At 51.0% G+C, this 15,510-nt stretch overlaps 1 protein-coding gene across 2 annotated transcripts in view; it reads right to left on the bottom strand.

Annotated features, from left to right (window-relative positions):
• Window positions 1-15,510, bottom strand: part of USP7 (ubiquitin specific peptidase 7) — a 63,262-nt gene that overhangs the window by 6,267 nt on the left and 41,485 nt on the right. For both annotated transcript variants that reach the window (XM_059415338.1, XM_059415339.1), the window contains 16 exons: window positions 14,238-14,368; window positions 13,767-13,821; window positions 12,689-12,769; window positions 12,499-12,589; window positions 9,931-10,013; window positions 7,519-7,628; window positions 5,848-6,004; window positions 4,709-4,853; window positions 4,354-4,484; window positions 3,207-3,341; window positions 2,839-2,940; window positions 2,598-2,703; window positions 1,846-1,938; window positions 1,690-1,757; window positions 1,234-1,334; window positions 154-307 (listed from right to left, as the gene is read on the bottom strand). In XM_059415338.1, the coding sequence (XP_059271321.1) occupies window positions 154-307; window positions 1,234-1,334; window positions 1,690-1,757; window positions 1,846-1,938; window positions 2,598-2,703; window positions 2,839-2,940; window positions 3,207-3,341; window positions 4,354-4,484; window positions 4,709-4,853; window positions 5,848-6,004; window positions 7,519-7,628; window positions 9,931-10,013; window positions 12,499-12,589; window positions 12,689-12,769; window positions 13,767-13,821; window positions 14,238-14,368 (1,743 nt within the window). The remainder of the gene's footprint in view (window positions 1-153; window positions 308-1,233; window positions 1,335-1,689; window positions 1,758-1,845; window positions 1,939-2,597; window positions 2,704-2,838; window positions 2,941-3,206; window positions 3,342-4,353; window positions 4,485-4,708; window positions 4,854-5,847; window positions 6,005-7,518; window positions 7,629-9,930; window positions 10,014-12,498; window positions 12,590-12,688; window positions 12,770-13,766; window positions 13,822-14,237; window positions 14,369-15,510) is intronic.

Here is a 15,510-nt window from a genome sequence, read left to right as displayed (position 1 = left end):
AAAAAAAAAAAAAAAAAAAAAAAAAAGAACCAATAAGACCACGGGGCCATCGCCCTTCCTCCGGAACCGAGCCCGTCAGCTCCCTCAGCAACCCTCCCTTTTAAAAAAGGACTCAGTCTCTCTGATGTGGAATCTGAAGCCTTTATCAAATACCTGAAAATAATTCATTCGGTTTGATAATGTAACCACGAATCCAGGATCATTAGGGATTGTTTTATCACAGAAAATGACATCAACACGGTGGTAGAGGTCTCGGAAATATTCTTTTGCAGTGGGTAATTCACTGTTATCATTTTCCGGATCATCCCTGGGGGGAGAAAGAAACAGAATGCAGACTGAATCAAAATCCAGGCCAGGCATAATGGTTTTTTTTAGAAAGAAATAAAAAGGCACCACCTCTCCAACCACAGTGATACAGAAAGGTATGGACAGAAGTTCCGACTAACCCCATGGCTGCTAGGAGTCTGGAGTGTATCCCAGCTGCTCTGTCAGCCAGGACAGTAAGGAAGGGCCACCACACTCAGAGGGTGTGCTCGGAGCCTCCCACGCGCCGTGCAAACCCACCTGCTGCTCCTGATCTCGACGCGAACACAGAACACAGAACCGTGTCCTCCTGTTTTATACACAGGGAGGGACTCGGCAGGACGTGCCTCACGGCAGAGGCTGCTCTGGCCCGGAGATGGCAGGCAACCACTTTCCTGCTAAGGCAGCAGGGCCGTAGTCCTGAAGCCTAAAATATTTACTTCCTGGCCCTCCAAACCTACGTCCGCCAAGCGCTGTGCTCGTGCAATCCCCATGACCCGTATTCGACACTGCCATGGCCAGATGGCTTCTCCAGGAGCCGCAGCGAGGCTGCCTGCAGACAAAGCATCTAAGACCACAGACCTGCTGGTGTGACAGGCACAGGGACTTCAACGAGTCCCCTCTGCAGGTGTGTACCGGGGACCCTCACGCTGAGGGGCAAGAAAACCACCCTGCCGCTGGCCGGGCTGCTGCCCCGCTCGGAGCTGCCATGCTTGTCACTGATTCTTAGGAAACTGTTTGTTCTATGAGGAAAAGGTTCCCTGCCCACGATCCTCAAACCGAGAGAGAGGCCGACTTCTGTCCACATTCTCAGCTACTTCAAATAAAATCTGACTAACTCAGGGTCTTGACACAGTTTTGTTTCCTACTTCTGGGGCTTATGGGAAAACTATGAGAACAAAGTGATTAAGTCCTTCAAAAAGTACTTACTTCTGGAAGACTATAATGTCACCGTCCATTAGTTCATCAAGGGCTTTATCAAGAGACACGTCGTAGTCCTGAATTCTCTCTGTTAAATTCGGTTTAACTTCCTACAGTTTAAGAGAAGAAAGGTTCCCGATGAGCGTCTGTCCGTGTTCCACACGGCCCGATGCCGCAGGTGCTCTCCTAGAGAATTCCATTCTCTCTGCCCTACATTTCTAGTAAGTGAAAATGCTAACGGGAACGTTACTATCCGCAGGACATAATGATCCCTGAGCCCGAGTGAGGAAAAAAAAATATCTAGACTTCTACAACTGTGACCCTCAACTCAACACCAGCCAGGGCCCCCACCAACTTAGCTGCCGACTTCACAAAACGATGAAGCCAAGGCAGCAAAACACACGAGAAGAGCCCCCCCCAAACCATAACCGATATAGTGTTTACGGAACAACAAGCCGTCCAAACCTCATAGAGGATAAGGCTAGTATCTTGGATAAATCCCGCTCTGTCGCACATAACCGGGAGCAAGTCACCTGCGTTTGAGGAAAACAAGAATCCAAAGCTGTAATGAACCAAGACTTGAGCAAAACCAACCACGAGGGTAAGGGCAGGAGGACTTACGTATTTTACAGGATATTGGTGTGTAGATGTGCCCACAGTAGTTCAAGCTCCGTGTTTTGGGGTCATACATTTTCAAAAATAGCATGACATCATCTACAAGATTAATAAACAGGTTTTGTTAGGATCTTACCACGTGGGACAATGTTCCAAAAACATGAACAGGAGACAACCAAAAGGACAGCCTTTGGCACCCGAAAGCCATCGTGTCCGCCGAGGTTCATCAAAGGCTAAATGACCCTAAGAGTCCAGTGTCATTCCACACATCGGGCCCCCGGGAAACACTAATCCGAGGCAGTGAGGATGGGACTGAGGGCCATACCCTCATCAGGCATCCTGTTTTCAAGGCCAGGTACTGACCAGCTAGTTGAGTGCTGCCGAGAGAAAACACGAATATTGTGTGTCCTTGCAGCAGGAACGAGTGACCGTTTCAGAGCGAGCATCAGCAGACTCTGACCCACGTGTTATGTCAAACAGAGCCGTGCCAGAAGACAGCCAACCTGTTCACCAGTGCCTTCTCTGTGGCCACTGACGGAGGGCCGAGGCCACAACAGGACACGAGGACTGAGCACGGCCACAGGCTGCTTGCCACCAGCAGCCAGTCAGGCCCACTCAGCTTCACCAAGAAGCCTGAGCACGGGAAGGGGTCCGGGGCATATCTGGAACTGGACTTCATGGCAAAGGAAGGACACAGAACCCCACATGTGTCTAGATGCTGGTCAGGGACCCAGTGCTGCTGCCCCAGGGACACTTACGATCTTTGTCAAACTTGGGTAACGTGGCCCCGCTGGCAGCCAGCTCCGGATCAACGGTCTCCAGGAATATCGTCCATGGATTTTCATTATCGCTCAGCTCAATCATCTATTTGCAAAAGAGATGCTGCTGTTAGTCTACTTCAGGGGCCAATGAGAGTGAAGACCATGGCCACCCACGAGTCAGGGGCCAGAGGCAGATAAGCCACGGCGGCACCCGGCACCTCCTGCACGCGGCCCTCACCGTCTTGTTGCCGTCTGCCTCGTTATCCAACATGGCAGGCCGTTTGGTTCCATTGCTCCTCGCTTGCATGGGCCATAATCGAATTTGATCTTGTGGAAATCCCTGAAAAAAATTAAAGCTAAATTAAAACAAAATCAGCTTGTACTTTAATTCCTTATGCATGCCAGGATTCCAGGATTCGAAGAAATGAAATGACAGAGCTCTCCCTGCGGACATGGACAACAGAGACCACCCACCACCCAACCGCCCCCATCAGGGTCCCCAGTATGCCAGGGCTTGAATGCCTGGTCCCTGCTGGTCCAGTGAGTGAGGAAAGGAGGCAGAACCTGGAGGTCAAAACAACCACCCCCAGAACGGCCGGAACTCACCATGGTCTGAGAGAGGTTCTGGACAAATTCAGTCAGGGAGGAGTTCTTCAATACTTTGAACACAGTGTATTTCACTTTTTCTTCATCATACATATCATTTCCTTGGTGGCCACAAAACTGGTCCTCTGCAACTATCTGAAAATACACAGAAAACACGCAACAGAGTTTCCAACCGTGAGACCACCCCAAGCAAAACAAATGTTTCAACAGTAACATGAGCTAATCTCATTGTTTCTAGCACCCTTCTTCAAGAGACCCAAGGACACCAGAATCAAGATGATGGAGGACATGGGGCGCCTGGGTGGCTCAGTGGGTTAAAGCCTCTGCCTTCAGCTCAGGTCATGATCCCAGGGTCCTGGGATCCAGCCCCACATCAGGCTCTCTCCTCAGTGGGGAGCCTGCTTCCTCCTCTCCCTCTGCCTGCCTCTCTGCCTCCCTGTGATCTCTGTCAAATCAATAAATAAAATCTGTAATAAAAAAAAAGAAAAGAAAGAAAGAAAAGATGACGAAGGACGAAATCAGAAGCTGAGTCAGAAAGTACGAACAGGGGCGCCTGGGTGGCTCAGTGGGTTAAGCCGCTGCCTTCAGCTCGGGTCATGATCTCAGGGTCCTGGGATCGAGTCCCACATCGGGCTCTCTGCTCAGCAGGGAGCCTGCTTCCTCTTCTCTCTCTGCCTGTCTCTCTGCCTACTTGTGATCTCTATCAAATAAATAAATAAAATCTTAAAAAAAAAAAAAAAAAGTACGAACACCTGCGCCCCCACACACTCACACCCCGTCCCTGCAGGGCGAGCTGGAAGCCCACTGCCTGGAGGCCTCGGGTTACTGCCCAGGCCCGGCAAGAAGGCTCAGCGCGTTTCTCTTCCCAGGCAACCAACCTGCGGAAAGCAGCGACCGAACCGTGAACCCAAACCTTCTCGAAGTTCACCCCCTTGTTCAGGTCTCCTTCCTTCCCTGTCACCGGTTACGTTTTTCCGCAGCCTGGAGCACCACCTCCCACCGTTGGCCGGCCCTGCCGTGCCCTGCCCGGGGGCCCTCACCCAACACCCTGCTTCCCCCCACCACACACCCACCCCCACCCCCACGTGCCCCCCCACCCACACGACGCCCTTGCATGGACAGCGCGTAGCCCAGGCCGGGGGCCGACCTGCACTTGCATGTAGAGGTGGGCTTCCTGCCGCTCCTTCCGCTTCTGGGCCTCGATCCTCTTCTCCTCCTGGAGTCGCTCTACCAGCTGCTGAGGGATGTCGTGGTCGGTGACCGCTTGTAAAACCTCACCTGCACGACAAAGTACAGTCGCTCACCTCCTCAGAAGGCCCCAATGCCATGTCCTCATCAACACAGTCATCTTCAAATCCAAGTCCTCGGGACCGAGAGTCCACATGAAAACCCGCACGCCCCATCCAGCTGGCCAGGAGGCCGCATGAGCCCGGCGGAGGACAGCACCCTGGGAGCGGGGACTCGGTCCCGCAGAGCCGAGCCAAGCGAGGGGCGCTACTCACTGAGCTTGGACTCCCGGATGTACACCAGCATGTAGGCGTTGGTGCAGTGCCGCACGGACAGGTCGTCGTCGTGGCCCCCGTAGTTGTGCTCGATGGCCTCCTCCTTCGTACACCTGGACACCACGTCATCGTCGAACTTGCACCACTGGCAGGGAGAGCAGGGAGACGTGCAGGGATAAAGCACACAGGGGAAGAGGCAGGGTTTCCCTAAAACAAGGGACCCGAGGATGGGCCGAACCAGGGGCCTCCACCGAGCTGCCTGGCACCCCGGCTGACCCCGGTCCGCACTCGGGGGGACCGGGGAGGTGCATCTGTTGGCTGTTCTGTCTTACACGCCAACAGCCCACTTCAACTGGGAATCAATCGACCATACAACTCTTTACAGATCTGAGATAATCAGGGCACACCTCCCTCTGCTAGTAAAGCTGAACTTTATGGTGTAGTTATGAAATTAAAAGGGGACATTGGATCCTATCATGACATATTATCTCAGCAAGTGAGGGCCTGACTTAAATAAAAGTCAGCAGAGTCTTCCCATCTCATTGCGGACCGAGTCACTTTCAACAGTCCTCAATCTCACAGTGAAAGGCTCACTGTGGTCTGGTGCCGTGTGGGTCTCCCAGCAACTCTCAGGTCAAGCGAGGCGGGCTTGGCCTCTGCTCGGTTCCTCACTGGCCCTAGGGTCCTGGACACGGACCCCGAGGACACCCTGGGCCCCTGGGGAAGACTACGAGAGCAGATCCAGGCAAACCAGGGGAAGACGATGCGTCATAAAGTGGGGACCACCAGGCACCCAGAGGGACTGCAATCGACAGGGGCCCCTGCCCAGGCCCGGGCTGGGGGGAGGACTCTGCTGGCATCCGTAAGTGCCAAATGCATGCCTCACTGGACATACGAAGGGATAAAGGGCCAAGCTCGACACTAATAACGAGAGGCACACAACGTATAATCACTGATTTACTATTCACCTCTGAAGTAGCAGCGATTAATGCACGAAGGCACACAGACACCCCAGAGCCCACAGTGGAATCCTTCGCTGTCCAGGCCACCCGACAGGCACGGACAAAGGCACAGCTCAAGGTCAGGGTGAACGCCCTACACACCATCACATCCAACTCCACCCCCTGCCCAGCACTTACTTTGCCGTCCCCTTTGGGGTTCAGATAAACCACATAATGTCCACCATGATTATCTCCACTGTGAACCAGGACTGCATGAAGGATATAATTTGCAGGGTCCTTAGGATCTGTTTTTTGCAAAAATTCATCGAGTGGTAACTGTTCTGGGAATTCAAACCTATCAAAAAACATTTTTAAAGAAATCCAGGTTTCATTCACACGTGAAATAGTTTACCTTTAGGCTTTTATTTATTGCTAGACGGTCTAATTTACTGGCTGATCTTTTATCTGGAAAGGGAAGCATCAGTGGGACTCGGGAGGTCCCATGAACTACTTCTGAGGCAGCTCCCATTCATCAGAACACGTTAATTACTCAGACATCAGAACAAACTTGAAACTAGGTAGCAGGAAAATGCCTCTAAACGCACTGAGATGCCGGACAGAATTTTAAATTGGAGATATTACACAATGGCCAGTCTTGTGATAAACATACACCATGACTTCTCTAGGATGCGAATAATTCCAGTGTCAGTAATGAGTAATTCTGACTGCCCAGCTCGCAGACCACAGAGCATACACGTGAGTTTGAGAAACATGGGACATCAGATCCCAACAGTAAGACATGGAAGAAAGGATCCCTGTGCCCCGTGATTTCTAGTTCACATACTGAACTGGACCTGTCTTTAAATGACGGGTCCGTAAACATTCTAACAACATGGTCAAAGTTAATCAGGAGAAGTGCCGAGAGGCGGGTTGGCAAGGGCTCGGAGGAGACGGAGCACACGGAGCCTGGAGGGACGGCCACCCCAGCCCAGTGTCGCCCAATCCTGGCTGCTCTGCCAAATGTTCAGAATTCCTAAAGGACGCCAAAAATCTGGGCTTTTATGCGAAATCTCATGCTTTCTTTTTTTCATGCTGGCAACTAATGCCAATAAAAACAACCAAAAACAAGATGAGGGCCCAAAGAAACACACCAGCAGGCTGGCTGTAGTCTGCAGGCTGCCCGTCTGTGAGGTCTGGTGGAGACGGCTTCTTAGAGACTCCACAGCAATGGGCAAAAATGAAAGAGCAAAGAGCAGGCTGGTGGCAAATAACCTGACTGGGTCAGTTCTCTCTCCAGTTTGATGAGTGACTAACCAACCTCTACCCTGTGCCCAAACAAACCAGGACAAAACTTCCGTATTGTAAACCAGATAAAGTATTTACTATCATTCTTTTTAACTGGCATTGTAAGAATGGGGAAAACACCTGCAATAAGGCACACACATACACCTTCATCATCTTCCTGAAAATTCCAGCACATTCTAGAATACTAACTGGGCAGTTACAAAATGTTGGGAGAATCCTATTTAAACGAATACAACATCAAATTCCACTCCTGAGGTAACAGTGACATTCTGGTGAATGCAGAACAGGCGGAGCAGAAAGTCCCCTTCCCTCAGGGACCTCATCTGCCATAGTGCGGAGGGAGATGGGGATCCCTGAGAGCATGTAATGGAGCAGCAGCCCCTGAAATCCCTTAAGAGAAATATTCCCTTTAAAACCATTGTTCTTGGGACACTGAGGCAGGAGAGAGACCTAAACACATCAGAGATGGACTGAAAATATAAAAAGACCAAACAAAACACTGAGACTGACCCCCGAAGTCAGGCAATGATTCCATCTTAACTTTCACACCCCACTATAGATTACCTATCATTGATCTTGATATTTTGGTCCGTCTGAGGGTCATACATAAATCTCATCAGCTGTAGATGCAACACTGGTGGCAAAGTTAGGAATTTCACACCTTTCTCTGCTTCCTGAACATCGAAAAAGAAATGCAAGTTTAGTTCAGCCCTACGTAGTCCTTGAAGCAAGGACAGTAACAGCGGTCAGCGAGATTCGGTGGGAGAGGAAGGGCTTCAGGTGTCCAGCTACGGTGCGTTTAAAATGCCGTTTAAGAAACAGGCTCACAGGTGGCTCAGTTGGTTAGGTGTCGACTCTTGATTTCACTCCGGTCATGATCCCAGAGTTGTGATATCGAGCCCCGTGTTGGGCTCTGCGCTCAGGGGAGTCTGCTTGAGACCCTCTCCCTCTCCCCCAGCTCGCGCGTTCTCCACACCCCTCTCTCCCTCAGATAAATAAAATCTTACACACACACACACACACACAGAAGAACCAAGCTCAAACAGAGAACTGGTGGTTGTCTGAGGGCAGGGGATAGGAATGGGAAGAGGCACTAGAGGTGAGGGGTCAAGAGATCCAAACTTCTGGTTACAGCACAGGTCCCAGATACGGGCGCGCCAGGGTCAGAGCACGTGAACAGCACATCCCGGCGTGGCCCTCCCAGAGCAACCGATGCTGCACGTCAACGATGCTTCAACCAAAAACTAAAGTCCACTGTTGAGCTTAGATCTTTCTCGGGTTTGCTGAAGTAGCTTGCGTGTGAGCGATTTACTCTGGATTATATTCTGATGCCCAACAACGGGGTAGCAGCTAAGTAAATTAGGGCTTCATCACTAGCTGCCGTGTTACACGGTCATTAAATCCCGCGGGAAGCGGGGAACACACAGAAAATCGTGCGCTAGAAAAGCAGAAGCTGGGGCTGCGGCGACGTGAGAGCAGGCGCGCTCACGGACCCTGGCTGGAGCGAGGGCGGCCGCGCACGGTCCCGGGCACGAGGACACTGGTCAGCGGCTTCCCGCCCCTCAACTCTGGGCACGGTCACTTCGGAGCACATGACACAGCATACATGCTCGGCGCTTACAGTCCAACCCACTTCTGGAGACGGTCCTCACTCGGCAGCAGAGAGACCCTCACACCAGCAAGGCAGCCCCCGTGCAGCGGGACGTGTCCCGCTTCTCAAAAAGGCCTCCTCTGGGGGGCCCGACTCCACAGCTCCCACACCCCGGGCCCCTCCTCAGCCGACACGCGTTTCCTCACGAAAATAAGCCTCTGCCCAACCCTACTACTGCCAGAGCCCCAGGCTCTCATCCTGGCCCAGCTTCCCAGTCACACCTCCCTTCCAGGCCCACACCTCCCGTCCAGCCAGAGCAGGGCCTGTGACAAGCCACAGGCAAGGCGCCCTGATGTCTCCTGAATGTGCTCAAGAGGACAAAGTACCTCTGCAAAGAAAAACGAAAACCGGAGGAACCTGCCACACAAAGGCACGGCATGGTTTCCATGCAGCTTAGAAGAACAACAGAAGAACCATTTCTCTGCCACAGTCCACCGAGGTCATGATTCTCAAGTACTGCTTACCCGGACCTCAAACTACCCAGTGTGGCAGGACAATTCTTGTGAGTTGCTGAAGTGTTTCCTGAACACATCTTAGCCACGTGTTTGCCAAGTGACTTTCTGAGCCGCACACAACGCAGCACCCTGACCCGTGACGCCCCGCAAAGCGGGGACACCGTTCCAAGCGGGCCAGCTCGGGACACGTGGGACGGTGTGGGGAATCGTGAATTGCGGAGTCCATGCGTCGGCTGCATCCGTGAGGACACTGCTGACCCTCTCACACTGCCTGACGGCAGCCGGGACAGGCCACAGCCCGTGTCTCTCCACCAGAGCACGGACGGACCAGTCCCTTGTGCACAAAGTTCGCTGCACAAAGTGCCTGTGGGGCTTTGTGGGAACCAAGCAGGGACACCACATATTCACAGAACAAGCAAAAGAAAATGCACTCCTCGTTCTACAGGTCCCGTTCCTTGAGAAAACGCACTCTATCACACACACACATGCCCAAGTGCGAACCACCACGAACCAGACATGCAAGAGAGTCAGAACTAGAAGAGGAAGAAAAGCTCCCGGTGGAAACCAGTGAGGAGAGGCGCAGAGTCACAGACGCCTCCCGACGGCAGCACGGGGTCTCCCGCGTGCTGGGGGACAGCTCTACCCGAGAAGCTGCATGTCAGCCTCCCGCCCGCAGCTCAGCCCCACCAGCGGCACGATCGGAGGCCCCAGAATACAGTGTCTACACGAAGGAGTAAACCCTGAGCTCTAACCCCGAGTTCTAACCACAAACAGTGGATGAAAAGGTACAAATGCCTGTTTCATCCACAACTGAAGCAAAGGACGGGAAAACACAGTGACGGGGAAGGTGGCCCACGGTTCCCATGTTACCTGCAAGCCGTGCTCCCCGGCGTCGTATTTATTGTCACCGTCTAGTTGTTCCACAGCCACGTAATCCACAAATGATTCAAATACTTGAAAGAGGAAAAGAGAAGGAAAGTCAGCCAACAAGTTCACTGGAGCCTTGATGGTAACACAGCCGTCCCTCCGGCAGGCAGGGGAGGAGAGCCCACGGAGTGACAGCCCCGGGCAGCAGCTCCCCACCCCTGCACGAGACCCGCCACGCCTGCCGCGACCACCCCCACCACGGCTCTGCAGAAGTCTGGAACCTCTAAAAACACAGACATGGTTCTGACCCAAACACTTATCATAAAGCTCCCGACCGTAGGGACGGGAAGGACAGGCTGGGGCATGAGTAAGATGAATCAGGGCAAGGACCTAGCATCTAACACAGGGACTGAGCCGAGAACCTCCCGTTGCTATGAGGGCAGAACTCAAATGCCCGGCCTCGCACACAGAGGACCCTGTGCAGGGACAGGTGTGTTCACCGGGACGGAGTGCTCCTCTCACAGGGTGTCCAGGGGAAATCACAAGACTCCCTCTGAACAGCTTACAATTCTGTCAATTAAACCACAACAAAGCTAGGGGGCGTGGGGAAGATGGAGAATTCGCCAAGGACAACCAGTGGACAGAAGACAGCATTTAAAAGCAAATCCACACGGACAGAACATCCAACTGCTGACGGAGGTGCAGAGCATGGGGAGTACGTGACAGGTTCACTAGAGACCCGCATGCGGAGGGGCAAGGCTGACATCCCATGGGCAGAAAACCATTCTCGGTGGATTACAGATAAACAGAAAAGATAAAACAGTAACAGATAAGAGAACAGTTGGGTGTCAGGGCAGGTGTTCTTAACACAAAAAGCAGAGAACAACAGGCTGATTTCACTCAAAATTCTGAAATGCCGTTTAGCAACAGAGGAGAGCCCCATGCAGGGGAGCAATTCAACGCCGCCGCCAGGCAAGCACACACAGAAGCCCTTCTGTGCTGCTCCAGCCAGACTGACACGAACGGGCCTCGCTCTCCTGTGCTGCACGAACTCACACCCTGGACAACAGGCAGTCCAGGACTGGGATCTGGAAAGAGCCTGTCCCCGTCCCAGCTCATGTGCAGAAAAAAAACCCACACAGGGCCCAGCAACCCCGACAGAGGGCAGATACCATCTGGGGCTGGGGGAAAAAACCGCCCAAAAGACGGGGGCTGGGGGGCAGGCCCCAGAGCTCACGCCGGCCTGAGAATGGTCTCTGCTCCCCCCAGCCACAGCGACGAGCCCCTCACTCGGAAGACTCAGAACGGTGCTGTCTCAGCCGTGGGCCCAAGCAGCCCTGACTGAACACTGCTGGGTTCCTGCCTTACGGAGCGCAGAGTGAGCCTCCGAAGAACCACACTACGTGCAAATCACTTCAACACGCGCAGGAGCAAAAGGTTAAGGACTCCCTCCCCAACACCCAGCGACACAAACCACCACGGCAGGCATCCGTAAGATGCCCAGACATGCAAACAAGCTGGGAAACAGAGCCCGGGATGACAAGTAAATCCACACAGACCCATAAATCTCAGGTGATAGAATTGCTCAACGACAACATTAAGTCACTACTGAATACGTCCCTGATGTTCAAGAAGATATCCAAATGGCCAGTAAACATTTGGAAAGGCGACAATGTCGATGACCTTCAGGGACATGTGTACTAAAACTGAAAGGGCACCCTACTCCCATCAGAATGTTTGGTCTGAGAGCCGACAGTCCACTGTGGCTGGGGAGCAGTGGCTACTCCCACACAGCACTGGAGGGACTAGAACTGAGAAACTGAGAAACTGGCTTCCGCTACGGAGCCAACAACTCCGCTCACCATGAACACAAACACGTGCATCAGGACCGGGCACAGAACAGCCAAGGAGCCGTAGCACAAGAGCCCCACGCTGAAGACCCCACATCAAGGAGAGGATGGTTTCGACATGCCTATGATGCACCCTCCACGTGGACCGCCATCAAGTGGTGAAAACGAACCCACTATCGCTCCCTGCAGAGGCTGTAACCCACACAATCCCCTCTGGAAATATTTCAAGTATGCAAATATAACCTAGGAGGAGAAGTTAAAAGCCCCAACAGTGGTTTCCTTTGAGAAGGGGAGGTCGGGGTGGGGACGCACCTGCATCTAGGCAGCCACGCCATGCACCCTGAGCCAGGTGGGGGACCGAACCCTCGTGTGCTCAGTGAGCTGCACACTCGTCACTCGGGCTACCTTCTCTGAGCAGCATTTCAATGAAAAACCACTCGGGTAAATGAAGCATTAAAGCAAAAAAGAGGGGCACTTGGGTGGCTCAGTGGGTTAAAGCCTCTGCCTTCAGCTCAGGTCATGATCCCAGGGTCCTGGGATCGAGCCCCACATCGGGCTCTCTGCTCTGCAGGGAGCCTGCTTTCTCCTCTCTCTCTCTGCCTGCCTCTCTGTCTACTTGTGATCTCTATCTGTCAAGTAAATAAATAAAATCTTGGAAAAAAAAAAAAGCAAAAAAGAGAAATGAGCAAAAGGTCGTGCCAAAATGTACACAGGACTTAACTGTTTTTCTTTCCTTTTATACTTAGCTGGATATCATAATAATCTTCTCTTCTATCAGATCGGTAGTCTACTTCTTTACACTGGATGTAGGACTAAAAATAAGGAAAACAAGATGGCTTAAGTATTAATTGTCAAAATACTCACATTCTTAAATCACTTAAGATCATTATTGAAAGCTGGTAACCACATACCACCATTTTGCCTCTGAATAATTTAGGTATGGTGCCTTCCACACACGTGCCTTTCATCTTATTCTCCACATTATCAAGCAACTGGAAGAGAAAGTTGTGACTTTAAGAAAATGTTATGCTCAATTTACAGTAATTTGAAACTTGACTAGGACATTTCAACGGTCAAAGGAGTTCTAGACTATAAATATTATGACCTTTAGCATGCAATTATGAAAACATACAAAGTCTTCTTCCCTGGTTGGATATTTACAAAAATATCTACATGCAACAGTTGAGATTAACCTCAGTACAGCCTTTGGAATGAATTAGTAATCTGTAGTGCCTTTAGAAGCATTTTTTATATTCATTTTACCTCTGTGGAAAAGCATGTAAATTGAGCACTAAACTTAACTCGTATTGGTCCACACCAAGAGATTAATGAGGTTGAGCCTGTCAACAGGATTGACTGGTTTGTCCATGGATATTTAATGAACTGGATTCAATCCAGCTAGTGCTGCAAAAAAGAAAACACACCTTGCCCAGCCAATCACCTTGAATAACCATTTCATGTTGTGTGTGTGTGTGTGTGTGTGTGTGTGTCTCTCCATGTGCATCTCTGACCACAACTGGAAGGACAGGAATCTGCTATTGACTAAAGATGGTTTTGGGGAGAATCACCCGCACAGAGGGCTGCCCCAGTTAGAACCTCTGTGCGGAGGGGCAGTCTGGACACCCTGGAGAGACGACAGAAGTCCCGGTTCTAACAGCGAAGCAGGGAGTCGGGACAGCTCCTTAGGCCAGTCTGCGGTTTCTCGGATTAGAAACTGGGGCAGACGTACCAGTTTAACAAAATCAAACCATACTACCTCCTGCTCTGTTAGTCCAAGTTTCCCCTCACACTGCCCTCTCCAACAGCAATTCTGCTCATTTTTTCTGGCTCGTAAATGAGACAGATGCTGCCTCTCCTTCCTGGCCTGGTTCTGCCCCGCTCGAGGACGGGCGCGTGTGGCATGGAGCAGGTCTGAGCTGGGCCACTGCGTCTGACAGTGCTCGGCCGCGGTCAGTGTTAAGGAGTGTACGATTTCGGCGCAGAACTTACCACTCGACACAGCTCTTGAACGTCGTGCTGCATGAAGCTATCTAAGGTTTCCCACCTTGGAAAGAGAGAAGGAACATTTATATTTAATCCTTCACATTTCAAATAAGTGCATATTAAGCAACTCAGACTTTAAAAAGTAAACTGCATAATCAGCCATTATTCTGAAATTCATTTCTTGAGGTTACTTTGGGGGGCCCTGGTTTAAAGACAACCCGGATTCTAGCAGGACACCACTGCTTTGTCCTCCTCTGAACATCTTGCTGTGTGTGAGGGGACATCATCATGTGGTAAATTAGGCCTCAAGCAAAATTCTAAAACAGAGCCTTTATGTCCAAAAAGGACAAATCAAGTACGGCGATAAAAATACTCAGGCGTACTTAAATGCCTACACCCGGCTCTCCATCCTCCTACGACGCACTCATGACTCTTCCTTGGAGAAGGAAAAAGGAAAGGCAGATTTCTGATACATACCCGAAGGACTTTGTTAGCTTTTTTGTTCCTACAGGCTTATCGCTGTGCTGTAATTCGTAGAACACTCTTTGTAACGCTAAGGGGACGCTTTTGGAGGAATCATCACCCTCTGTTGGCATCATGTACACAGCCTAAAATGATTGATTAAGAAATAAAAATGGAATTTTATGTGAAAGCATCATCTCTAATATCACCACGGCTTAAGGTAGTGGATAGGGCTTCTAACTATCCCCCCAAACAGGTCAGAACGTTTTTTAAAAACAATAATCATGGGGCGCCTGGGTGGCTCAGTGGGTTAAGCCGCTGCCTTCGGCTCAGGTCATGATCTCAGGGTCCTGGGATCGAGTCCCACATCGGGCTCTCTGCTCGGCAGGGAGCCTGTTTCCTCCTCCTCTCTCTCTCTGCCTTCCTTTCTACCTACTTGTGATCTCTCTCTGTCAAATAAATAAATAAAATCTTTAAAAAAATAAAATAAAATAAAATAATAAAAAAAAATAAAAACAATAATCATGAAAGTCTTTAGAGGCAGTATAAAAAACACAAGAAAGTTAAAAAATGAATTTAAAAAATTACCCACGGCTCACCATCCAAAGAGAACCACTTTTATTTCCTACCTCTTAAAGCCACACTTTTTAGCTTAATGTTACTTGTGAACAGAAGCGGTGGTAAGACCTAAGTGCCATTGCAATGACCCACATCCGCCTGTCCCCATGACACCGTCCTATCGGGGCAGCGACCGACAGTGCCGCTGGAGCAGGAACATCCAGCAGACCAGCCAGCGGCTCCCCCCACAACCAGGAGCCCATGTTGCCTGCAACACTCTGTGCTGTTCACACAGCATTCCAAAGGGACAGCCGACTAGCTATCCTCCATTAGAGCCAAGGCATGTCTGTGGTTTTTATTAGTATTCTCACGAGCCTAAGTTTTACCTGTAAGTGAAAATCAAACTTCACGGCCAGTGGCTTTGTCCATTCAGTTTTGATATAAAACTTTCAGATGTTGCCGCTAACGGCTTTCGTATTAAAAACCAACAAACTGTATCACCGGGCTACAGAGCCCCATGAAGTTAGGTCTGTTAGCTAGCCAACTTTTATCAACCAAGTTAGCTTCGCAAGTGTCCACACGCTGAGGAATAAAGATACGCATTCGCATAAAAGAGGGCCCTCTCTGGAGACAGCACTGTGGTACTGGGTGGGACACGGCAAAGTCGGGTGACAGGACTTTGCTTGTCCCTTAGGACTTGAGCAACAGGGTGGGTGGAAGGTTGAGGGGG

The sequence above is a fragment of the Mustela nigripes genome, chromosome 11, assembly GCF_022355385.1.
Source record: "Mustela nigripes isolate SB6536 chromosome 11, MUSNIG.SB6536, whole genome shotgun sequence".
Taxonomy (NCBI): domain Eukaryota; kingdom Metazoa; phylum Chordata; class Mammalia; order Carnivora; family Mustelidae; genus Mustela; species Mustela nigripes.
This window is presented reverse-complemented; position numbering and strand designations above follow the sequence as displayed.